At 45.5% G+C, this 26,817-nt stretch overlaps 1 protein-coding gene across 4 annotated transcripts in view; it reads right to left on the reverse strand.

The window, feature by feature from the left end:
- JARID2 (jumonji and AT-rich interaction domain containing 2) overlaps positions 1–26,817 on the reverse strand; it is a 229,289-nt gene that overhangs the window by 120,296 nt on the left and 82,176 nt on the right. For all 4 annotated transcript variants that reach the window (XM_081294272.1, XM_081294274.1, XM_081294273.1 and 1 more), the window contains one exon: positions 1,847–1,982. Coding sequence is in view for 2 of the 4 variants with exons in the window: in XM_081294274.1 (XP_081150400.1) it covers positions 1,847–1,982 (136 nt within the window). In the remaining 2 variants the exon portion in view is untranslated. The remainder of the gene's footprint in view (positions 1–1,846; positions 1,983–26,817) is intronic.

Below are 26,817 nucleotides of genomic sequence, written 5' to 3' on the forward strand. Positions count from 1 at the left end.
ACTCAGATTCCACTATTACTAAATCCTGGATTACTGGCTACTTTCTCCTAACACCTGGTGCCTCCCAGGTAAGAAAGGAGGGGCTGCTCTTTCACTGTCCAATTTGAAGAGGCACTAAGGCATCACCCTCCTGAGGAGTAGAAGGGAGGCACATCTTCACATACTGTGAGATAGATAGAAAACCTCAGCAGCTAGTGCTCTGGAACTCAGTGAACCTACCACAATCACCCCACCTTCAGCCTCCCAAAAATCTAACAAGGCAGAATGGTGTGTGCAATGTGAAGCAATAGCAAGAAACTATTACACTAGGTGTTCCCAACAGCCACAGGCTTAGAGATTAGTATGTTACAGGTGAGGAATGGAGAGGGCTGCCATCTACAGGAAACTACACAAAAAAAGGTCCCTTTAGGAAAATTCAATATGGTGGCCCAAATTGTAGGCTTATAGCAAAGGATTCTGAAACTTATTCTGCTTTGTGTATGGGCCTTTCCCATACACACTGGCTCAGATGACTGGCGGACAGGGGCAGAGCATGTAACACACATGGCAGAGTGGCTGCAGCCAGCATGGTCGACCTTCAAAAGCCCGTCACATTACATAAGGAAGAAAACCCAGGGCGGAGAGGTCTTTCAAGCCAGGCAATCATGGAAGAACACTGAATTAAGAGCGAAGCAAACGAGGTGGCACATGCACATACTCCCATCAACTCCGGAGGATGAAGCAGGAGGCAACAATTTCAGGACCAGCTTTAGCAACTTAGTGAGGCCCTAAGTCATGTAGCAAGAGCCAGACTCAAAAAGGGGCTGGGGATGTGGCTCAGTAATGAAGCACCCCTTGGGTTCAATCCCTAGTACCAAAAAAGAGTAAAGCAACCTGAGTGAACTCCAGAACTGGTCGGCCAACAGGCCCTGTCTAAAAACACTGCCAGAAAACTCACCTACAAGAGAAGTAGGCAAGAAAGACATTGGAACCCACAAGTGAACTTCCGTCAAGCACCCCACGTGTGATGCCTTTCCCATGACCAGAACCAAAAGTTAAAGAAAAAAGAAACAGAATTTCCCCCTCTCCTTGCCCATGACCAAGGACAAAATGGAGCTCAGACTATTCAGACATTATCTATAAATTCATGCACAGGAGACTATGGCTTATCTCTGAAGCACAAACATGAGTCAAATGTCTGTCCTGTTTTCAGATGAGCTCATCAAAATCATAGGAATCCTGGGGCTAGGGTTGTAGTTCAGTGGTGGAGCGCTTTCTTGGTATGTGTGAGGCACCGGGTTTGATCCTCAGCATCACATAAAAATAAAAGTATTGTGCCCATGTGCAACTTAAAAAAGAAAAAAATCACATAGGAATCCTGATAAAGTGGGATTCATAAAAAATTCAGAAGGGAGCAAGTTTCCTTCCAGGTATCAGGGATCTGCTGGATGTCTATGCAGGAAGAGGACACTTCCAGGAACACAGGGATTCCAGGCCACTGCACCCAGGGACGGCAATAAATTTAGGATATTTCCTTAAACAAATGTGGTAAGAACTAAGGCTGCACAGCTCTTCAGGAAAATCCAAGGGTCTGTGCACATACTTGGGTACTAAGATAACCTAGAAACAGCTACAAGACAGGCTACGACAAACAGACGAAGGCACCTTGTCCATCCTACCTCGCGCTGCATAAAGGGACATAAGTCCAAACCTGTAAACCCAACAGCATATCCACAATACATACTCACACAGCCTACCAACTGCCCTTGGGTGCTCAGCCTCAGTCAAAACCCACGCTGCCAGAACACGATTCAGAACCGAGGCTGTGCGCAGAGGTGACGTCCAACTCCAGCGAGCACCAACTCACCATTCACCCCTTTCAGGCTCCCAGCAATGCCTTCCCCGTGCTGGCGCTTCTGGGCATTCTTGAACTCCTTCAGAGACAAATAAAGGACTTTGCGTACCACCCTTTCTTCTGACCAGGGAATCCCATCACTGTCATCCTGGGGAAACAGCAAAGACAGGAAGGAGAGGAGTTAGTAACAAGCAAGCCAACAAATATTCACAAGACTTTAAAATTTGTATCCCAAACAAATACCATGTGACAGGACCCAGCGCTGGAGATTTGGGTCCCATCCCAACGTAAAGAATTAGCACCAGCCCCAAACTGATCCCCAGGTCAGAAATATGAATCATCTCCCTTCCCTCTGTGTCCCACTAGCAAATAAATTAATTAACTATTAATACTGTAATATTCCCGGCAAAGTTCAGAGAAGTGAGCTGTCACACTCAAAGCCAGAGGTGCACAGAACCGTTATACTGAAATTTGATCAACTGGATAATTCCAGACGATACACAGCATTCCATACGGGCAGCAGCACACCTTAGGAAATTTGGTTGTCTGTGTTGGGAGTTCAAAGAATACTGCAAGACAGAGGTGCTGCCTTCAAGAACCTGACAACTCCATCAGAAGACATGAACTGGCTCTGCACTGGCCTCTTAACACAATGAATCACAAAGGAACGAGGAGAAAACAAACAGATGGCAGTGGATCCCACTGGGGTACAGATGAGATGGCGACTTTAAAACAACAACATGGAGCTGGGTGTAGTTCAGTAATGAAGCGCTTGCCCAGTACTCGTGAGGCCCCAGCCTCAATACCCAGCACCAAGAATGATAGCACATTAACAAGAGGCCTCAAGGTCTTGCTTCAAAGTGGGGTTTTCTTATGTCTGTAGACTCAGACCCATGCAAGTGCTTGGGAGAAGAATTAACAGATTGCAGGCAGTAAGTCCAGAGAACATTCCAGCAGTAAAGATATAAAGAATTTGAAAAGCACTGCAGGTGTCAGGGGAGGGAGATGAAGTAGGGACTGGAGACAGCAAGATCTGGGAGACTGGGAATGGTGGACAGTAGTTGCAAACCTACGCAACTTTTAGAAGACACCCAATTTAGGGATCTAGCAAAAAAGTTTTTAAGATATTCAGGCACCAATTCCTCAGGAAAAGAAAATTCAGAGGTTCTGGCCTGTGGATTTCTGCATACTATCTGCCAATCTAAGAAGGGCTTCCATTCATACATCTACTTCAAAGACAAGCAGTCTACAACAATTAAATTTGGAAATGGGAAGTAAATGCACTTTCTCAGATACTTTGGGCCTTATCTAGAATACTAATGTTTTCATTGTTCATATAAGACAAGGATTTGAGATATTCAGGTTCTTTCTGCTCCAGCACAAGGCATAAAACTCAGGGAACTATGGCTCTTGGGTGGTCTCGTGCTGATGGACTAGGTTGTACAAAAGAATTGCGTTTTCACCGCTGCCACAGAATGCAAGCATAACCCCCACAGATCTCAAGGCTGGACTATCTGAAGTCTTTCCCAGCTCTTTCAAATTTCTGCACCCTGCATGAACACAAACTGCAGCCTAGAAATCCAACCACATAAACACTTTTAAGCCCCTTATAACTTAGGCTGCACTCTGGTTAAGCTTCAAGGATTTCCTAAAAGGAAAGTAACTCTGCATCTTTTATAATAAGTGGAAGACAGATCCAAGGAAGGAAGAGAGCCAACACCTGCACCTTCCCCTAGCTAGGCTGTCGCTTGCTCCCGAAGGGCTGCCAAGTGGAGATTTTCAGAGGAAAAAGATGCTACATCCTGTCTTCCTGGTGACCCTCCTGACAGGGCCAGGACATCCACGTACCAGGATGGCCTTCAGGGCTTGGCCAGGAAGGCTGAGAGGGAGTCACCTAACAAGACTGGGAAATAATTCCTAAAGTTCTAGTAGGTGCAATCGACCTTACAATCACACGATTAAAAACCAGAAAAATGCAGCACTCTGGTCAGACCCCATTTGTGAGATCCAACCAAACAATCCAAGTCGAATGCTGATGACCTGGCCAGGCCACACACGGAAAGCAAGAGGTATCTGAATTAATTTTTACAGCAGCTCCCTTGGGTTTGCAAGAAGTTCCCCCAGAGTACTAGCTGGGGCTGAGCGATGGTGTTAACTGCAGCAGAAGTTAACGCTCATGAGGCTGAAGTCCACCTTCTCTGCAGTCACTGTCCCCTCAAAGGCTGAGAGGCAGCATTCCGGGCCACCAACAGGCCCCAGTCTCATCAACTGCATCTCCACAAACAATGACCCCAGATGATAAACTATTATTTCCTATACGTACACAGTTTATAAATTATAAGGTCCCAAAATAGCTTTCCACATAAAACTCCCACGGCGATTTACTGCATCCTGTGTAGTTGGTGCCTTCATCCCGACTTCAGGCTCGGGAGGAGAGAATTACCCCAAACGCTCAGCCTAATCAACAGCAGCAACTGTGAGCTGGAAGCGCCCTCAAAGGAAGCCCCACGGAAGGTACGGCCACTGGCAGCAGCTGCTTCGTTACACCCAAGTGCTTTAAATACAGGAGAAGCAATCTATGACGCGGGGTAGGAGAGTTCAGATTCTAAAAAATTTAAAAAAAAAAAACGCATCCTTTTGTGATCTACAGTGCACGTCAAGACCCGTCATTTCCCTCAACGCTGAAGCAAGACACACACCTGGTGGGTAACAAACTGACAGGTGGGTAGTAATTCAGAATCTTCAATAGGACACTCCCTTTTGCAGCTGCAGACTCCTGGTGAGTCACCCTGACCCTGCACTGCTCCCTAGTGGAATGCTGGACATGGGGGACACCCCAGAGCAGTTCTCCAACTTACCACTCCCTCTTCTGTGGCTACCTGCCATTCCCAAGTGTCACTGCCCAATGCTGTAGGGAAGAGTCCCAATGGAACAGTACAAACTCTAAACATGGGCCTTCCTTTTAAACCCCTTTCAATCCCCGCTTTATGCCACCAAGCCTTCAAGCAACGTCTGCACAGGGTGGGGCGACTTGATCTGGGTCACCACTGGATCCCAGCTCCTGAAACACATTTGACGTAGGAAAGCCGTGTTTGGGATTCCTTAGAAACTTAAGGATGCTGGACTAGGCATGTGGCTCGATGACAGCCGTCACGTAACTCCAGGTTCCATCCCTAGGCCCCAAAACAAATCTAACATGCAAACAGAAACACTTTACAAAGCTCAGCCTCACTCATCCTTGCCTGTCAGCACCGAGCCTCAGGCCACAGGCAGTGTGTGTTGAGCAAAGGGCCTGAGCTCACCACAATTTTCGTGACTTAAACCACTGCTTCTCCCATAAAACGCTCCCCAGGGTGACTAATGCCAGAGCTCCTGGCTACACCTCTGGTTCCCAGCAGTAAGCTGAGACGAAACTCCCACACTCGCCAGCCGCCACCGCCCTCCTCAACCACCCGGTTGCCTGCCAGACAAAGTGTCATCTCACAGTCCACACGGGCATAAGGGCCCGCCACTGCCTCTTCTGCTAAGTACAGACAAGCCCTCAAAAAATGCTGGTACCCTGCTGTTCTTCCCTGGCCTCCCAACCACAATGTGGATGGGCTCGTTCCTACTCTTCCGTCTCGCCCAAGTCCTCCCTGCAGTTGGAGTAAGTTGGGATATGACCGGGCAGTAATGAGAGGGTGCTCCACAAGCCCAGGCGCCTGCCCATTGTGGTTTACTGGCCAGCTCAATATAGAAGACGCAGCCATAAAGCCTTGAAATGGAAAAGAGGGTTTTCCTCTATTTGGCCACATGTCTGCCAAACCTTGAAGTGATTAGACAATTTCTTATCAAAAAATAGCAACCGCCCAAGGAAGCAAAATGGTAGCAGTTGTATAGGTTTCTGCGGGGGGGGGGGGGGGGGGGGGGGTTTGCATTCAGCACTATTTCAACCCCTCACAATACCTCAGAGTCCAGGGTAGAGATGAAAACAGCCTTCTACCTTCCAGAGTCTTATAACTCCCTAGTCTTGCCACCTGACCTCCAGCACCTGGCACTGCTAGAAATTCATGCCCACACCTGGTCAGCCTCTGCATTTTACCAAGATCTCGGAGTTGCTTGTACCATCCTCTGTCCATTTCTAACTTCTAGCAGAATACAGGCCAAAAAAAAAAAAAAAAAAAAAAAAAAAAGGACAGGAAACCCCAAGACGAAAGTTCCCAGCAGCCATCTGCTGCTGCCATTGTGACTGCAGAACCAAGAGGTCCGCGCTGATACGCCCTGGTGAGGCCTCCCTCAGTTCCCTTCCGTGACCAGAGTGCACCAGGAGGCCTTCCCCTTCCAATCACCCCTGGATGACTGACTCTCTGGCATCCTCACCTTCCACTTAGCTGGCCTGACTTCCCTCTAAAATTCAGCACCCAGAATGAATACAATGTGAAGCAGGAGCCACACATTCTAAAGTGAAGATAGACTTAGGATGTCACTAAGCTTGATCCTCTGTGGAGATGCTCTTTTTGTTTCTTGGGGTTACGGGGTAGGAAATGAGGAGGGGGAGTGCTGTGCATCACAGTGCGACAAAGGAACCAACTGACAAGTAGCACGGCTCTCCCTACATTTCCCCTGTGCTCCACTCCTGCACTAAGGATAAACAAACACTCCCTCCCCCCCCAAAAAAAAAAACACGTGTGCCTGAGAATGCAAACCAAGTTGTATAAATGGAATCAAGAGATTGCAAGACAAGGCAGAAATGGGATTCTCACTTTTCAAAACTGGATTATTGTTCTGATATACTACTCTTACTGAACAAAGAGTTCTCATCTGTCACAGCTGTTCTCCGTGACAGACAACACCTCAAAAAGATGAGCTGTCAAAACCTCCTGTTTGCTTAGACTAACATGTTAGTGCAAGTGAACAGGGACGTCCAGGTGAGTGCAGTGTGCGGAGCAGGCTAAGGAAAGGGGCCGCCCCAGTGCGGTGATGGGGGAGGTCTGTGAGAAGTCAGTGCCTGGACTGACAGCAGCATCTGCGCTCACTGCTGGCCACAAAGTGTACAGCTTTCCTACGCAGCCTCCCCTTAGCGGACAGCCTCCACTCATGGCACTGCGACAGTCCCTGGAGCCCAGGCATCTGCAGCCAGCCTGGGCAACACAGCATGACCTTCACCCCGCCAACACCCCCTCCCCCAAAAAAAGGGTATGAGAAAGAAAGTATTCATTAAACTTTTAGGTTTGTGTCCACCCCCACCCCGCCCTTTTTTTTTAAGACATGAGTTTCAATCTTGTCCAAAGATGTAGCTAGACAGAAACAAAACCAGGAGGTGAAATTTCAAAACTCAAAAAATTATTTAGAAAGAAATGTGTAACTCACCGCCTCCTCCCAAGTGAAAACAATTAAAACCACTAATTTGCACAGGTGGAATTAAAAAAAAAAAAAAAACTCCTTGTCTGGTCTAGCTGGAGACCAGCAAAAGAACAGGCGGGCAGGAGAAGGAGGGCCATCCTTGCTGACCTGCACAACTCCCTGCCTTTGCTCTTTGGCCATGCCTAGGGTTTTATTATGGTTTCCACCTCAGGCCATTTTGAGTTAGGAAGGTGAAAACAAGGATTTAAAACCATCAGTAACAACAGGGAAGCCTATTTCTGAATAACCTAATTCTGAATAACCTAACTTCTAGCAGCTGCAACTATTTATAATTGGAACAAGGTCCACAGAAGAGAGTTAATTTCCTACCACTTGTGGGCAAACTGCATTGACAGACTCCCGCATCACAGGTGGAGTGGCCAGGTCCTTCAGCCATCTACCAAGGGCACTGGTAAAACATTGCTGGGAGACAATGCATAAAAACTGGCCAATTGAGTCCTCTGCAGCAAACAGACTTCATGGGGTGGGGTGGGGTGGGCTATGTGTGGGAGGATGCTTACAATTCCAAAGCAACTTTCAAAACCACATCAACCAACAACTCAAAGCCAGAACACCAGAAGAGGTGTGAGATATGCCTCATTTTAAACTGAAATTCAGACCCTCCCACCAGCACTTCCAACCTGCTTACAAAGAGGCCACGGGGGTGGAAGCAGGTGCTGCACACCAAGTGCTCTTTCAATCTCTAGTAAATGTTGAGGGGGAAATGCCCTTCCAACTGAGGGCACAGGACTCAGACACAAAGACAACCTCCTAACATGGAAACATGGATCTGAAGGACAGGAGCCTTGGGACGCACACCAGCACCTAAACAGACCCTTTCCTGTCCAAGGCTCTGCAGGACCTTTACCCCTTAACTATGGGGAGGGGTAAAGGTCCACTTAATTTTGAGACAGAGTGTCACTAAGTTGCTAGGGTTGGCTTTTCCTTAACTATTTTTAAGAAAAAGAAGCACAATTCCAGTGCCCAACTCTACATTGTGGTGGATCAACATGAAATGAACAACCAATGGAACTGGAAAGACTAGGTCCATGAAGGAGGAAAGAACTGGTAGCCATTTCCTGCTCTCTGGGAGAAGTGACTGGAAATCTCTTCATGAACACCTTTTATTTTCTGGAGAATAAATTTCTCATTCACCTGCTGATAAATCATCCCACTTAAGAAAATTAATTGCTGGGTGAAATGCCAGCCTGTTCCACCAACAGTCTGAGCAAATAACAATAAAAGCACAAAAAATAAAAATAAAAATACCACTGTTGGGGACAGTAGTCCTTGACATGGACTAAACATTCCCAGAACAGAAAGTCCCAAGGAAAACATTTGAGCCGTACATCGGAAACTTCCGGTACAGCCAACCTTTCTTTCCTTTTAAAGATGGCAAGCATTTTTTCTTCCTTGGAGATATCTTGGAGCAACTCAATGCTAATCCATTAAGATATTCTTTAAAACAGTTAACTGTCAATGTGCAAAGAAAACCTGGGGGTGTAACTGCACCTGGAAATAGGTGGCCAGAAACATCCCGAGGGAAGCAGCTGATGCTCTGAACTTGTACAGGTTGTTTCCTGCCTCTGTTTTAAAAAAGCAGCACTTCAAGCAGCAGAAATTCCCTCAGACAGAAGAGCTTCCTGGGTTAGGCAAACAGCCTGAAAATGCTTATGCAAGGAGAGTTTTACTTCTTCCAAACTCCCATTAAATAATGTGTACTTATCTTTGATTACCGCCTATTTAAAAAAAAAAAAAAAGCTGCAGCTGAAATTGGATTAAGAACTTCTGCTGAAAACGATTTATTGCATAACACAACTCTGACAGCCTGAATCTCTGGCCACCAACTGAGCCTTTATAAAAATCCGCTGGGCAGCTGCCAAGTCAGCTCTTTTGCGTCTGAGCATGTCAGAGACGCGCGTCGTCAAGGCAGCAGCATGGCAGCAAGACATCGGCACGTTCACAGTTAAAGGGTGCAGTCGGGAAGGAGCCATGTTCACAGTTAAGGGGTGCAGTAAGGGAGGGCCCTCCAGCACATCGAACTGCTTCTGCACCTTCATCGGGCGGAGAAATCCAAAAAGATTTCAACAGTGACAAGATTAGAAGGCACCAGAAGATCTGGGTTGTCAAGCTAGAGGAATATAAAATCCAACTACAAGTAAATTCTTGACCACTGTCATCAGGACACTAGTCAACTCAGTTCAGTATCCACAATACCGATGTGCAGAGACCTGACAACTTCACTTTGTGAATTAACAAGCACATTTCCAAAGGAATTCTAACGGATTTGGATCTTTTAACCATCAAATTTACTTCCTGTTAAATAAGAATAGCCCCCAAATGCCACCTCCTCACTTGCACTGCCCAACAGTAGCCACTAGTCACATGTGGCTATTTAAAATTATCTCATTGTAAATAAAACTCCTGAAGCCATACTGACCACCATTCAAGCACTAGAATGTTAAAATCGCCACAGGAAGACCTGTTGGACAGCTGTGTTAAAGCACACACTTGCATTAAACCACGTGGGATTTCAAGGGACAATTTTAAGGTCACTACATCTCTCGGAGTCTGTCAAATATGTGCCTGACGCACCTTTCCACTTGGCAGGAAAATGTGGGAGATTAGAAACCCTGCATAAGAAAATTAAAGTCTAACTCAAGGACTATTCAGAGTACAAACACCCAGCCACAAAATCGCCCCGCAAATGGTTCCATCCCTACCTACTATATGTGGCCTTTCTATTTTGCAGGAAATATACATGGAATGGGAACATGAAATACAGGTGTTCCTCATCTTACTCTATGATTATGTTCTAATAAACGCATCAAGTTGAAAATATCATTAAAGTAGAAAATGAGAGAAGAATACAGGGGCACACATCTATGATGCCAGCAACTCAGGAGGCTGAGGCAGGAGGATCACAAGTTTGAGGCCAGCCTTGGCCACTTAGTGAGATCACAGATCTCAAAAATTTAAAACTGTTTGTGTGTGCGCGCTCCTCATAGTGATGGAATGTCACTGGGTTCCATTCCTTGTGCAGGGTTGGAGGTGCATTGAATAGCTCTAACCTGCCAACCCAACCCACCTTTTCAACACAGAACACTAGAACATAGCACAGCAGTATCTAGCCTGAGGTGTGGTCCAAGTTCAAAACTCCAAATGCACATACGTTGCTTTCACACCACCAAAAGCCAAACTGCAGAATGCCAGGACCACCTGCGGGAGCCTCGGCACCTGTGCACACACAGGGCTTCCCTACGCGCTCGATTCACTCAGGGAAGGCTGGACTACAAGACCTCCGAAATTAAAGCCAAACAAAACCAATCCTGCACCAGCCAGTCTCCAGGCACCAACAGGATAGCCCAAGGGCCTCAGTTCGCTGCTGCCCACATCTCCTGGCCAGGCAAGACAGTGAACCTGTCAGCCACAGAGAGCAGACAGCCACCAGGCCCTGGGAAACTGCTGGGGTCATTTTAGCTCTGTGCCAGCCAGCTGACCTATAGGCTGGCTTTCCTGGCTCAGCAGTGACCCTCAAACTAAAATGAGCACCAGCACATGTGCACTGCCAGGAAACTGGTGGACAAGTTACAGAAATTAGGTATTTTAAAGACAGGGAAAAAAATCTACAAATAAACTCTGTCCTTATAAAAACTGATATTTGCCTTATTTGTTCCAGAAACAGCTAGAATTGCTCATTCATCCTTTGTCTTTTGAGTGACCTCCCCTGGGTTAGATGGCACCATCCACTGGACTGGGTCTCAGCAACAGCCTTAAGATCTGCCTGCCACCCCACAGCACCTCCTGCCACTGACACAGGAAAAGCTACAACACGTGCACTCGCACAGATGGCCCTTTACGACTCACAACAAGCCCAAGAAGCACCACAGGATTTTTTCAAATAGTGAACCCAAGGCAGGGATGCCAACCGACCAGTCCCAATTCATCTCCTGCTCATCTTTGTGTTTCCACATGTGGCAGTGACCCTAGCACACAGCGGGCACCTGAAAAACACACCAGGCTGCGCAGACTGGAGGCCAAGAGGCGGGGAAACTGGAACTGCCGCTGAAATCCTAGCAGCCTCAGGTTTGCTCTTTGTCTAGGGCAGTGGTGGCAAACTTGAGCACTCATCAGGAACACCCACAGGGCTTGAGGACACACCCGTCCCCAGCGGGCTCCCAGGAGACACGTGTGCTACAGATCCAGGACCACACAGAGCCCTGGTGTGCACCCAACTGCCACCCTGGGAAGTCCTACAGTGGCCAATCCACACAAACCTCTGACTGCCAACCACTCCACCTGGTATTCCTGCCACATTCATCTCTTCTGGCTCCCCACCCACAGGTCCCATTGCTCAGCCCTTCCCCTCTGTTATCTAAATACCACTCTCCCGCCCTCCTCTCCCGCCCTCCCGACTCCTCCTCTCCCCCACTCCCCCACCACCACCACCACCAACAGTCCATTCTAAACCACCATCCCAGCTTCCCCCAGTTTGGAAACCCAGCTGAAATTGCAGCTTTGATCTGTTTACATTCACTCTTAAATTCACATACTGGTATCCACCTCTCAATTCCTTGGACACACTTAAAACAGGATCTCATCTCCCCAAAATGTCTTCACCACCAACCAATCCTTATCCCAACCACCCTCCTCACTAAACCACCAAGCCGTTGGGCTCCTTCCACACCTACAGGGAAATCTCCAAATGTCTTAGCAGGGCCCATGCTGGACTTTAATTCCCACACAACTCCCAACATCCCTATCTGAAAGGCATGGACATCTCAAGCAGGGGATGCAGCTCTCATCTTCAGAGCCCCACGTCAGGCAAGGCGAAGGACAGGGTTCACTAAATGTGCATCACCAGCAGGGCCACTGTGAACAGCAGACCTTCTAGAGACAAAACCCCTTCTGCACTCTTTCCTATCAATAGGCTGATTCCTAGTAACAATTAGGCAGACTTTACCAGCTACTGCCCACCAGCTCGTGGTTTAATAGTACTTGCAATGCACAATCCTGGTGACCAGGACGCTTCCCACTAGACCTGAAATACAATAAATCTCCAACTAAATGAGGAGATCTATCACTATTTCACATTCTAAAGGTCATATTTCGGTTTCCTAAACAGAACACAATTTCACCCGATTGCCGATTGTGTCTCCCAGCCAGACCTGTTACTTCCTCCCAGTTTCCCTGTAGGGAAGATGTTTCAGTCTGTGGGCTCAATGAAGACGGGACGCCCAAGCTTGCCCGAAACCCAAGACGGACAGCAGCACAGCGTAGCTACGACCTTGTTTTAAAGGAAAGTTGTTCGGGAAAAGTAAACATGGAGATTCAGAAGCAGAGTCATGACAGTTCCTATCCTAGGTCTAAGATGAGACAGGAAACAGCCAAAATGTGGAAGTCAAATCTGCCTTCTGCACTTCATATTCAGAGGAAAGGTGAAGGAGACGTGAGGTGAAGGAGACGTGAGATTACGTTCACTCTGAATGGGAAACCACTGAGGAACTGGGCACAGTGGCAACAACACTCCTCTGTATTTTGAAGAGATCTGCCAAGTGCTGTTCTGAGAACACTGGGGAGCGGGGCCAAGGACACTGCCTCTCCAAGTGGGGAGGAGCAGGGGCAGAGAGAGGTACTGTGTGACCGGGGACGCCTGGAAAGCTGAGCCAGAGGGCGCTGGGGAAAGCCAATACCTCCAAGGACTTTCACCCCTGGACTGGAGTTGCCTAAAATCTGCTTTTCCTTGAGCTAAGTGTCAAAGTTCAGGCCCAGTGACAAAGACAAAGATGTGAGTACAGCTGGTAGCTTACAATTCAAACTCCAAATTCAGGTCTCCTGCTATGTTGAAGGGCAAAGAGGAGGGTTTTCAATGGTTGTATGAGTAGAGAACATGCAATGGCACAGGCTGGTGATCCTGGCAACTTTGAAGAGGCCCTGGGTTCCACCCCCAAGGGAAGGGGCGGGAGAGGGATTAGGGGTTAAGCCAAGTCAAGGCTAGTTGACCTGGACTTGTCCTTCTGTATCAGCAAGGTTTTCAGAGCCTTAGGAAATACTTTAAAATACATAGAATACAAATACATTTAAAAAAAGCCAAGAGTGGTGGCAGGTGCCTGTGATCCCAGCCATTCTCAGGAGGCTGAGTCAGGAAGAAGTCAAGTTCAAGGCCAGCCTGGGAATTCAGCAAGACCTGGTGTCAAAATAAAACAAAGGCTGCGGTTCAGTGGTATTGTTTCCTGGTCAAATACACAGCACCTAAAATAAATAAAGAGAATGAACAAAGTGTGCATACAAAGAAGAAAAGGAATTTCATATACTCAGAGCTAGTCTAAAAATATCTACATTTGACAACACAACCCCCAACTCCCAAGCAGCAGTTTCACTGACAGCAGAGGCCTTAGAAATCCACAGCTCCACACAGTAGATCTGGCAGCTCCTCAGCCACGGCAGGTGAGGAAATTCTATTAGCCATTGGGGTCTAGATGCCAGCCTCCCACAGACAGCTTCATTTACATTAGAAATGCAAATCAGAAAAATAACCTGGCACACCCACTAAGCCCAGCTGGGGCAGTGTGGAGAGATGCTGGTCTCACTCCCGCCCACACCAAAATATGGTCACAAGACACTCGATCCTGTGCCAGCACTACTAAGACCAGTCTTAAGTGAGACAGTGAAGAAACTGTGACCTGTTTTCTCTTAAGTCAAGAAGCATCCAAAAGAACCACCTCTGACTGCCAGAAGTGCATGGAACACAAAATCCCTAGGAGGTGCCCCAAGTTGTGACAGGGGACACGCAGGAAGTCATCTCTGCTAAGATCCGTTTTCATTTCGCCCATCTGATTCACACCCTGCTGCCACATCTATGCTGTGCTTAGAACTTCCTCTTAGAAAAAAACTCTGGACTCCTGAATCACATTCTCCTGTCCCCTGAAGCACTGTGAGCCAGACTTCCAAGCTCCCATCTCTCCAGCAAGTCCTCCAGTTTCCTCAGCTTGGAGCAACACCTGTTGAGCTCAGAGGCCCTGGAAAACAGGCAGGCTGGGAAACCCGGCCCCACCAGCTGTGGCTTCAAGGATCTGGCTATGGCCTGTGCCCTGAGGTTTCCAAACTCAGAACTACTGTTCTGGGTATAGACCAAGGAGAGCTATGGCTAGGTCAAAAGGTGGTTGGTTCCATTCCCAGTTTTCCAAGGAATCTCCATACTGCTTCCCATATTGGTTGCACCCAAAGGACTTAAAAACAGCGTATCCAGGGACACAGCCACATAAATGTTTACTGCAGCACAATTCACAGTAGCTAAACTGTGGAACCAACCTAGATGCCCTTCAGTAGAAAAATGGATAAAGAAAATGTGGTGTATACACACACAATGGAATACTACTCAGCAATAAAAGAGAATGAAATCATGGCATTTGCAGGTAAACGGATGAAGGTGGAGAAGATAATGCTAAGTGAAGTTAGCCAATCCCCCCCCCAAAAAAAAGCTGAATGTTTTCTCTGATATAAGGAGGCTGATTACAGTGAGGCTGGAGGGGGAGCATGGGAGGAATAGACGAACTCTAGATAGGGCAAAGGGGAGGGAGGGGAAGGGAAGGGGCAGGGGATTAAAAAAATGGTGAAGAGATGAACACCCCTACCCCAAGTCCATGTATGGAGAAAACACGAATGGTGTGCATACACTTTGTATAGAAGCAGAGATATGAAAAATGTGCTCTAAGTGTAATATGAATTGTAATGCCTTCTGCTGTCATATATAACAAATCAGAATAAAAAATTTTAAAAAAGGGGCTGGGGATGTGGCTCAAGCGGTAGCGCGCTCGCCTGGCATGCGTGCGGCCCCGGGTTCGATCCTCAGCACCACATACCAACAAAGATGTTGTGTCCGCCGAGAACTAAAAAATAAATATTAAAAAAAATTCTCTCTCTCTCTCTCCTCTCTCACTCTAAAAAATAAATAAATAAATAAATAAATAAAGAACTAATGTTCTGGAACCCAGGGCCAAGTGATACTCGTACCTATGCTGAAACCAAGGCCCTGCTGCATTCAGATGAGCCACGCATAGAGGCTGGTATACACAGGCTGAAAAGTAGTAGAAGGGATGATCTTCAATAAACCCATGTAACTGAGGAAAAGAGATGGCTGTTTAAAGGGAGCATGCAGAATATCACAAGACACTCTTTTTTTAAGAGAGAGTGAGAGAGAGAGGGGGACAGAGAGAGAGAGAATTTTAATATTTATTTATTTTTTCTTAGTTCTCGGCGGACACAACATCTTTGTTTGTATGTGGTGCTGAGGATCGAACCCTGGCCGCTTGAGCCACATCCCCAGCCCCTCACAAGACACTCTTGACTTCCTTGAAAGTAGTTGTCTGCAATGAGAGATCAACATTCTGAGATCAGAAAAAGCCAGGTTTGAGACAGCACCAACATCTCCATTCACTGAAATATGAAACAAGCACCTACTAGCTGGGAGGAAGTGAATCGAACTGTGAGATGCTTCTGAATGAGGCAAATCTCATTAACCCTCCATGTCTATGAGTCAGATAAGTGGGTTCTGATCTGCAGCAGCAGCAGCAGCACTGGGGAACCAGGTTGTGATTAATCACGGATTTCATTCTCTCAGAAGGGAGACATTTGCAAAGGCTGACCTGTAACTCAACATCTACCATCCAAAACCAGTAACCACCTGGGTGAGGTGGTACTCCCAGCTACTCCAGAGCTGAAACAGAAGGAAAGCAAATTCAAGACCAGTCTGGACAACTTAGTGAAACCCTGTCTCAAAATTTAAAAAAGGTCTTGAGGTGTAGCTCAGTACTGGAGCATTTGCCTAACTACATGAGGCCCCAAGTTCAACCCCCGAGACTGACCAAAATTTTAAAAATCTCTGATAATTACATTCAGGTCAATGTACTGGCAGTAAGAAAGTTTTTCTTCCCATTACCATGATCACTGATGGTGAATATGCTTACAAAGAAGCAAGCAGGCCATCCTACACCAAGAAGGAAAGATTTTAAGACCAGCTGGTGTTTGACTCTGACCTCAAAGACATCACTTTCCAATTTTACCATACATGCCCACACAAAGAAACTTAGTGGGCCCTCCCCAAGGGCCAAAATAAAATGCTGTCTAGTAATTACCATAGATAGAAATGGAGCTGGTCTTCCTGAGTGACAGAGCAGAACCCAAGTAAAACCACCAACAACAAAAACATCATAAACCAAATTACACAGTCCACAGTAAACCGAGAAGAGTGGTGCTGCGTCTCAGAGACGAAAACATCTTTGGAGAATCCACCACCAGAAGAGGGGGTGTCTGAGAGCTGCAGAGGGCTGCCAGGTACCAGGAGCCAGTGCATCCCTAAGTACAGAAACTAGAATCCTAAGACAAGCCATTTTCAGCTGTACAAACAGCAGTTTCTTTATTTAACTCAATCTATAGTTTGACTCATTGAGAACAAATTTCTTTCTTAGTGCCCTGGGCATTGATTACTTTCCCTAATTTGTTACAGAATTTTTCAAAAAAGGATTTTGTAACTTCTGGGAATTAAAGTCAATAAATAAAATTACTTGGAGTTTTCCCTTAGAAATGGAGAGCCCTTGAATACCTCTCAAATAACACGTTCAGGCCCCATCCATAGCAACCCAGAACCCTCACCAGGTCCTTTGTGCGGATGAGTTGCCTAACCAAAGTGAGTTATATAAACCCATTGATGTGTGCTGTTTAAGACAGATCCAGGAATCTGTAATGAAAGCATAATAATGAATGAGAAGCATTAAAGAAAGTCACACACTGCCTCCCGATCCTCAGTCACAACTGCACTAGATGGGTATGTGATCAACAGCTGTTTTAGTCTGAAAATCGCTAACATTGTAAAGTCTCCCAGGGGGGCTGCTTGGGTCACTCTGGAGCTCAGAGCATTGCCTTCTGAGAGCTTTTCACCAAGCCATTCATTCCCTCCCCAGATCTCCAGGAAGACCTGACTCCAGCACTCCGGGCCTCTACCTCAGGCCACTGGGGCTTCTCCCCCTTTAGATGACCATTTTGCTTTGTACTAAAAGCCTCAGTACATACACAAAGAAGAGTCTGCGCAATCACAAGTGGAATCTGATAATCACAATCGTAATTCAGTGGGGTTGGGATGGTTTTGTAGCAGTGCTGAGCATCAAATCCAGGGCCTCTGGCATGCTAGGTGACCCCTTTACCACTGAGCTTGACCTCCTCACCACTCATCAAAATGATGTTTTAACACAAAATAATGTGAGATATCAGATCTCAAAAACAAATTTTATTGCCTCCACTTCATTCCTATATTTCCTTAGTACTCTTAATACAAATTTCTTCGAACAAGCTTATAAACTTGAGGAAAAGAAAATATGCTTTCCCTTACAAATGAAACACAATATACCACTTGACAAGTGTGGTGTGCCCAAAAACGTGCATGTGTGTGTGCGCGCATGCATTTGTTTTTAGGATCCCATTAAAATCAGCCCAGATATATGTCCTGGGTGAACCAGATCCACAGTATTGGTGAAGATGCAGGATAACGGGACCTCACGGGATGAGTGCAGGAGAACCTCTAGTCAGACACAGGATTGCTGAAGCCCACTCCTGGGCACTCATGGAAAACCTGTGCACAAACCTTCATAGCAGTATTTCAACAGAGCCCAAAACTAAGAACAGGAGAAAGTGGATGGGTAACACATGGTATATCCAGCCATGAAAGGGGGGCTGGGGTTATGGCTCCGTGGTAGAGCGCTCGCCTAGCATGCGTGAGGCACTGGGTTCCATCCTCAGCATTAAATAAAAAATTTGAAAAATAAACCAATAAAGGTATTGTGTTCACCTGTATATATATATATAAAGCAGACCAGGGGGAGGAGGCAGACCCAGAGCCAGAGCCAGAGCCTAAGTTTGCCACCAAGAGAAAACATCCCTGGGAAAACTCTGGGAGAGGCACCCGAATGCAGGGAAATGGGGAGCCCCTGGCAATGCCCTGGCTTCTTCTGAATGGTAATGAACCAAAAGTACCTACTTTGTGTGTGTGTGGGGGGGGGGGGGGGAGAGTAAAAATAACATCTTATTTTTATCACAATCAATTTTTACTTCAAGTCACTTTGAAATCTTCCAACATAAATAATAATATTTTAGTCCCATGTGAAGTTCTAGAAATAATATATTACTGACATACAATGCTTGGGTTAGGGAGTGTTTATAAAACTCATGTTGCAGTATGCAAAACAAAATCACAATCACTTTTTAACCAAGCAAATGGTTAAGGGATGTTACAATTTCTGAATGCAAAATGTCATTACTGCAGCCTGTGTGAGCCAAAATACAATATTATCTGATTTTTACGGTGCTCATTAACACAAGTTAACGTTGCATTAGCGCTGATTTAAAAAGGAGCTGAGCAGTAACTGCCCAATGACTACTTGCGAGACCCACAGGCTTTCTGCAGGCCAAGAACAGGATGGGGTCACGTGAGGCCTGTTGTCCATGCCACTGCAGAAGGGAAACAGCTTGCACAGGCCCAGCACTGGCTGAAGGAAAGGCCTTTCTGTGCTTGCTCAGCGCACCAGGCTGAGGCCTGCAATTCTTGGTAACCAACCTAAGCAACGGCTCTTCCACACTTTTTCTCCACCTGGAACCCACCTGCCCTGGACCTACTCACCTACTCATCACAGTATTCAGATCTCAACACCAGCCTGTCAAAGAAGGTCACTGGCCACGCTACCTCCCAGTCTGAGTAATTACTTTGGCTTTCTTTAAAGCATGTCTGAACAGTAAAAATTTCTTTTCTAGGATTCTGTGTATTAACTGAATGATTTCCTAACTTAATGAGTGGCTGAATTCCAGCAGTAACATACTCAACATCTTGTTTTCTTAGGAAGACTAATAGTTCTCATCCTTACAGTGTGTTTCGTCTGTGAGGGAGACAAAGGTGGTGTGTCTCAGAGATCAACTAACAAATTAAAAGCCTGAACCCACATCACCCAACGAAAACTTCTTGGTGAAACTTCTTGCAAGGAGTTTGAACACTGATGGCCTGGGTTTGAATCCAGCTCTGCCATTTGCAGGTAAGATTTCTACAGTCACCTGTATCTACCCAGTAACTGGAGTGTTATCAGCAGCAGCAAAGGCATCACAAGTCATCCACTTGGCTAAAGAGGGGCAAAGGAACAAGGACAACATTTCACTTTCAATATCTGTACTAGTCTTCATCGCTTAAATGCCTTAAAGCACAGATACAATCTTGCAGTTTTTAATGTCAGAAGTAAGTTTCATGGGGTTGAAGTCATGGTGTTGGGGAGACCGGATTTCTCTGGAAGCTGGAAAGATGCTGTCCATTTTCTGTTCCCAAAACAACAGGAGGGCCAAACAGAATGCTTAAAAGACAGGTGACAATGCCATGTTTAAAGACAGTTGAGGGACAGAGACGGGGAAAGGGAAGGATGTGCAGGTCTCCTTTGAATCCCAGCATGATCTCCACACCACGCCTCCTGAGACCCTGAGCTCAGGAATCTGCTTTCAAGTTTGGGGAAAAAATGTTTTCACCTATAACAACAATACATTTCTTATTAGGAAAACATCTTGTAAATGAGACGTGGCATTACTATTAGCTCCTAAAGAGCGTGTTATCCAGCCAGAGAGCTTTCCTTGTTGAAACTATAGTCTCTAAGGAATCTCAGCTAAGCATGATTGCTCAAATTTACAAAAACCTGGACTGGGGTTGTGGCTCAGAGGTAGAGGGCTCACTTAGCATGTGCAAGGTCCTGGGTTCGAGCCTCAGCACCAAATAAAAATAAAAAAGTGAAATAAAGGTATTGTGTCCAACTACAATTTAAAAAAAAAAGTGTGTGCTGGTGGTTAAGCATCGCTGGATTCAACAATCCCCAGTACCAAAAAAATAAAATAAAATAAAACAAACACCACCAGCACCACTACACACACACACACACACACACACACATTGATAAATCAAGTATAAGATGTGAACAGGATTTCAAGAAAAAGAGGATCAGGGATGGTAACTGTGCAAAAGGGTACAGTTTGTGGGATAAAACTACTGGGAGGAACAAGTGGTCAACGCAATATCTTCTGCTCCTAAGAGTAAAGAAATAAAACAGCTGTTGGAAAGCAAGAGGAAAAAAAAAATCTTTTAGATGCTTCAGGTCCTCATTCATCAGAGTGATTTTCTGAAAAAGCTATACATATAGATTCACTCCTTTGTACCTGCTAAGTACTTCCCTGGATGAGGTTTTACTTTCCTCGATTTCATTTACCTGAACTCCAAAAATATTACGTGGAAAATTCCAGAAATAATCAATGGTTAAGCTTTAAACTGATCACTGCTCTAAATAGCATGATGAAATCTTCCAGCATCCAGTATAGCTCTGCCTAGGACATGCGTCAGCCCTTTGCCAGAGTATCAGTGCCATATAGGCTACCCACCAGCTAATCACTTAGCAGCCTATAAGGCTACTATCAACTGTCATGCTGAAGCATCGCAGTGCTTGTAAAGTGCTTGCTCCAAAGTGCTGCACTAGTAACGCTGGCAATTTTATTACAGTACACTGTTATAAGCATCCTACTTTATTGTCAGTTATTAATCTCTTATTGTGCCTAACTTATAAATTATCAGAAGTATGTGTGCATGGGGATTCAGGCCTGCACTGGGAGTTGTGGAACATGTCCCCTCTGAGTAAGAGGGAACTAATGTAGTAGGGAAGAATCTCCTGGAAAGTGATCATCAGAGAAAGCAAGGAGTGGGGGGAGCCTGGAAGAAGCACCGGGGAGAGTGACTCAGGCCGTCTTTCTCCTGCCAAACGAAGTAACCACAGATGCCAAAACATCCCATTTATAATGCTACACAAAAGTGCACACATCAGTGGGCCACACAGCGAGTCTTCAGAAGCTTAAGATAACTTCCCATAAAGCTGTCACCTCTCAGGGGAGGGGGATCAGACACTGACTAATGGTGAATAGGTTTGGCCCCCAGAAAAGAATTGGGAACCACTACAGTGCAGGAGGCCTGTGTGATGTAAACAGGCCCATATGGTAGCCACAGAGTGCAGCACAGCACACACACAAAAATTCACATGCCCCACCAGTTCACTGCAGAGGAGAAGGTGAGATGCAGTCAGAGTGAATGGCACTCAGGTGGGTTCCTCTGACCCCAATGAGGGGGACAGCACCCACAGTCCTCCTGCTTCCTCACCCAGTGTCTTACTGGGATAGTTACCTGGTAGCCGTTGGTGGGAGCCAAAAAGGATGGTTTGGCCCAAGTCCTCCCATCTTCTCCCCTAATTAACACATATTCACATTTCAGTATCCTCTCTGCCTCAGAAAATGTCTTTCTGCCTCATTCATTTTCCTCGTGCCTGTGCCAGCACCAGCTGCCCTGGCCCCCTCATTGTCTAGCCAATGTGTGGCCCTCAAACTACTTGCTGAAGTGACCTCCACTTCATCATTCAGAATTTTTGCTTAGAGAATATGACTGTGCATGAAAATAAACGCCAGAATAAAGCAGTGCCCTTGTGATAAGGGGCAGAGAGATCACCAGACCTTGGTCTTACATGGCCTCGGGGCAGCGTCTCTAGGAGTCCATGCTCCCTTCCTGGCCTCCCTTCTGGCTTCCTCTGGACTTTCCTCAGGAGCTCCTCCTTCGTGGTGAGCCAAAACCCATCAATGATCTTTTGCCAAAGCTGCAATTATCACGCTGCCAAACCCAGGCCCACTTCTAAAACAGTCCTCTTTAATTTGTGCTCTACCTCCAGACTGAACAGGAATTTTCCACCCTGGAAAGAGGTCTTGCTGAAAACCCTTGGCTCAGTCTGTTCAGCTAACCCAGTTAGGCCCAGGCGCTCATGTGCCTCGCCTGGGTCACAGAAGGTGGCCAGGGTGGTGGATGGAGAGTTCACCTGCCCACAGAGTCCATTCTCAAATGGAACAGTTATTTTTAGCATCACCCATCACCAAAAGGAAGTTACCATCTGGATTAGAGGGTAAGGACTAAAAGGGGAATTGCATCCTCTATGACTGAAGGCCCACGTCCCCCACAGAAAAGGCATGGCCTCACAGACGGGATCCACAGTAAGTGACAGAAAGACATTAATGTCAACTGCAAGGTCCCAGGGGGGACTTGGACTTCGTGTTGCCATGAAGATGTTTCCCATCCCTAATGCACACACCAGGGACCCCCCCCCTTCTTCAGCAGTATCCCTAGAGTTCTTCTCATGGCCTTCACTAACTCCAACCTCCGAGTCGGCCTCAACTGATACCCTACTCAAGTTCTAGAAATTCACCCCACTGTTTGCCCTACCTCTCTACCCTGCGTCCCTCACCACCAAGAGGCACTTAGCAGCAGTGGGGGACTCGGCAGCAAGCTCACTCTGCGGCTGCACCCTTCCCCCTCTTTACTCCAGCTGTGCCCACCTCTGCAGAAACCCACTACATGCTTTCACCCTCCAACAAAGAATAAATGGAAACTTCAAACATGATATTAAAGACTTTTAAAAGCAATTCTCTCTGCCCTTTCAAGTATAACTGATGACCAAAAACAACCCCAACTTCTGGAACAAAATATTCAAAATGAAATTCAAACTTTAGGTCATTTCTACACATTAAAATTCTGAACCAAGCCAGGCTCAGTGGACACGACTATAATCCCCCCACTCCAAGTTCCTGGCCAGCCTCGGCAAATTGGTGAGACCCATATTTACATAATATGTAAAAAGGGGTAGGGATGTAGCTCAGTGGTGAAGCACCCCTAGACTCAACCCCCATCATACCCAAAAAAAAAAAAAAAAGTTTCAGCCAATCTGTAGAAGTTTCAAAAATACATTTTAGAAGACACTGATGAGCCCCATCCCAAAAGATAATGGACTACAATGAAAATTAAGAAAAATTTAAGAAAAAAATAAATGTCTCCCTCCTGTACAAAGATTTTTACATCATCATACCATCAACATAGGCAAAGTATAATTTCATTTGTTGGTTTGTTTTTAGTCCTGGGGGTTAAACCTAGGGGCACTACCAAGGAAATAGTACCCAGCCCTTTTCTCATTTTGAGACGGGGTCTTGCTATAGTGGCTGAGGCTGGCCTCCAATTTGTAATCCTCCTGCCTCAGTCTCTTGAGCCACTGGAATGAGTGGCTGGGATTACAGGTGTGCCTCACTGTGGCCACTCAGAGTACAAACTGTTAAACCCAACACAATTCCTGTTTTTTAAAAGTCATGGGTGTAACTAGTTAAGAATGCCTCCTTTTCTCTATCATTTTCTCACACATGCTCCCAAACAAAACATGCCTGGGAATCTAAAATACATTATAGAAAATGAAACATTCTCAAACTCTGTCACCAGAGAAGGCATAAAGGTCAGAGCATGAAACGACACTCCTAACCCGCAGCTTCTGGTCACACACGTCTTCTTTATGTACTGCATTATGACACTGTTTCCTTCAAACTATGTTAAAAAAGGTTTAAGACAGCACTTCACCAGCTTCTTTCCCCATATCATTGACATAAATTATAGCTAAGTTCTCTAGCTCCATGCTAAAACAGCAGCTTCTAAAAGTTTGCGTAACGCTAATGGCAATCAGCATTTAACTTTTTTCTTTACTGTCTGCTGTCTTGTGGTTTTCCACAAGCATTTGGGAACACTTCACCTTGTTCTTTCTGATATGATACAATTCAATTACTTCGAGATAGATAAATCTGCCCACTATCCACGTGTAATTACAAAGACCCACATGCCTAAGGCCTCTGGGGCTTGTTCAGGGCTGGGGGTGTCACCCTGTGGTAGAGGGTTTGCCCAGCAAGCACAAGGCCCTGGGTTCAGTTCTCAGCACTGAAACACACACACACACACACACAGCACAACACTGGAGCTATTCAGAACAAGCAAGAGTCACAGAAACAGCCCAGAAGGTTTCTTAAAATCATGGCTCCATACCCCCTTTTCCCAGAGAAAGGAAGAATTATGTACACAGGGGCTTCAAATGCAGAAAGGCAGGAAGGAAGGAGGGAAAAAAGCCACACCAAAGCCGACTAATCTGCCCTACAGACCAGAGAACCGTCAGCATGGTAATTGAAACCAGCATTTGGGAAAGCTGAGCAAACTTAAAAGAAGTGCAAACATTTATAACAAGAGGAGGAGACTCATGGATTTAATTACTTCCACCATACATGACAATTAAGAATAAATGGTGGAAAACCACAAGACAGCAGACAGTAAAGAAAAAAGTTAAATGCTGATTGCCATTAGCGTTAACAACAGGAGTTTCCAACACCTGCTATAAGCTACTGTGTAATAAAAAATGAATTACCCTCCTAGTGAATACATGAATACATTAATGGAAGCCAGGTTCTTTGGGAAGCACATTTAAACTACTTCATGCCACCAAAGTAACATTCACCAAATAGATGCTTCAATGCACATTTAACAGGATGAAAGAGGCTGAACCTCTTCAAAGCTTCCCATCTCCATCTGACAACAATGCAGGAGGCTGTTATCACCAGTCAGGAGATTCACTTAATATTATTCATTATTTCAAATGCCAACAGCTGAACAACAACAACAAAACAATGAGCATTTACTGAATACATTTTGAATGTATCACAAGTAACTCTCAGAATACCCCATGGAAGAAAGGCTAGCTTGCCCCAGGTTGCGGAGTCCAGGGTCGGAGCACAGATTCAAGCCCTGGCAGAGCCCTTTATAAGCCTTTGCTCTAGCAACCTAGCCAAGAGGGTCCCAAGCAGGAAGGAAGGGCCTAGAAGTCAGGTGAAACCAGAACCTCACCCATGCACCTAACCAAAGGAAATGGAATTCCTCCGCAGAAACTCTCCATCTCAGATTAGTCTAAATTCGTATTTTAATAAATGCTAGAAATCTCATAAAATGCACACACGTGGTCTAACAATATAATATTATACACTGACTCTCGGTTACAAAAGGTCCAAGAAATTGAATAACTTTCCTATACAGTAATTTCCATGGAAAGCTCTTTTAGGATTACAAAGACAACAGAAAGGAATAAAACCAAGATCAACTGTTATGCTGAAACTTTGAGATTTAAATTCAAAGGCAATTAACCCATTAAGTCCTAAATGTTCAACTCTGCAAATATGTCAATGAAATTCACACAGGTGCATAAATATGTATTGGAAATCATAATCGAGAGTTTATATTAATAATATGTTATATGATTGCATTAAGTATAACTGTCGATAAATGTGTCATATAATGATGCATCAGATAATGATGCTTCTCATCTGGGGCTACAGGACTAAATGGGTTGCCCACATTTCTCAAGCTGGGGTGCTGCTGCAGTCATGGTACCAACCAGAATGGGCCAGCACAGAGAAGCAGTCCCAGAGTGGAATCTGCATTCCAGAGACAAGTTCTAGGTTGAGATGATTCAACCAGCTGCATTTCTGAATCTGTGCTGCTCCTCTAAGTGGCCTTTAAAGAAACACCTGGTAACTACAAAAAGCTTAGGAAAAGAACCTACACATAAAACTTCAGTGAAATGCCCCAGAAAGGCAGTAGGCAAACCCACCCTTGTCTCAGCCTGTAAAATTGCTGCAGCATCCCCCCCCAAAAAAAAAAAAATTACAAAGAAAACTCACATTTGACATGCATTACATGGTTTTTTGTAACAACAGTGACTTTGCTTCTCTAATTAAATAAAGGCTCGGACAAAAAATTAAAAATCTTTCCACAAGCACCCATCAGAAGATCAAAAACAACCACCCAAAATAGCAAGCATACATCCAAGTCTTCAAAAATGTGTAAGATCCCTTACAAAATACATGAATAAAATTGATATTCACCAACTCTGAGAGTTAAAAATATTACCACGGAAAACTTCAGACCAGGAAGAGATAATCAAACTGGGATTGGCTTTTTTATTTTTTCCCAATTTATAGATTTTCTACAGGAAAAAAAAAATGTACGTGCAGCTAGGGAAATGTCAAAACTACTCCAAAAACACCGAATAATGTATACATTCTGGAAAAGAAACAATTTTGGATAACATCTGTGAAATCAGAGCAACCGAAGGCTTCTGAGAAACTGGCGACTGTATTACCTTGCACATACACTTACTAAAAAATTAAATCGTGCACTGTAAGTGGATGGATGGCAGGATACATGATACCTCGATGGGGGGTTTGTTGTTTCGGTTTAAGGAGAGCTCAGCAGACTTCAGAAGCTCCCTGATCCACCTAATTCTGGTTTCCCTACCTTGACCCAATCTGACAAATCCACATGCATGCTATCCGCAGTGTGAGCAGGACAACTCCTGTATGCTGAAGCATGCTTTATCTTTGTGACATGGCATAACAGGAGAAGAGGTCACAAGTCACTCAAGCCCCACCCATTAAATTAAAAAATAAGGCATTAGTCCATACTTTTACAGATTGACCACTACACTACAAAAGGCAGTTGCACACAACCACTTAAAATTATAAAAATCACTATTTATTCCAAGTGTGACAGATTACCTTGGGCTTCCTGAGAGCTCAAGCAGACTTGCCTGGACTTGCCTGGAGGGGTGAGGATGACTCTAGGGCCAGAAACACTCACTCATCGTGCTCGG

Source organism: Spermophilus citellus, assembly GCF_964194105.1.
Source record: "Spermophilus citellus genome assembly, chromosome: 5".
In the NCBI taxonomy this organism is placed as follows: domain Eukaryota; kingdom Metazoa; phylum Chordata; class Mammalia; order Rodentia; family Sciuridae; genus Spermophilus; species Spermophilus citellus.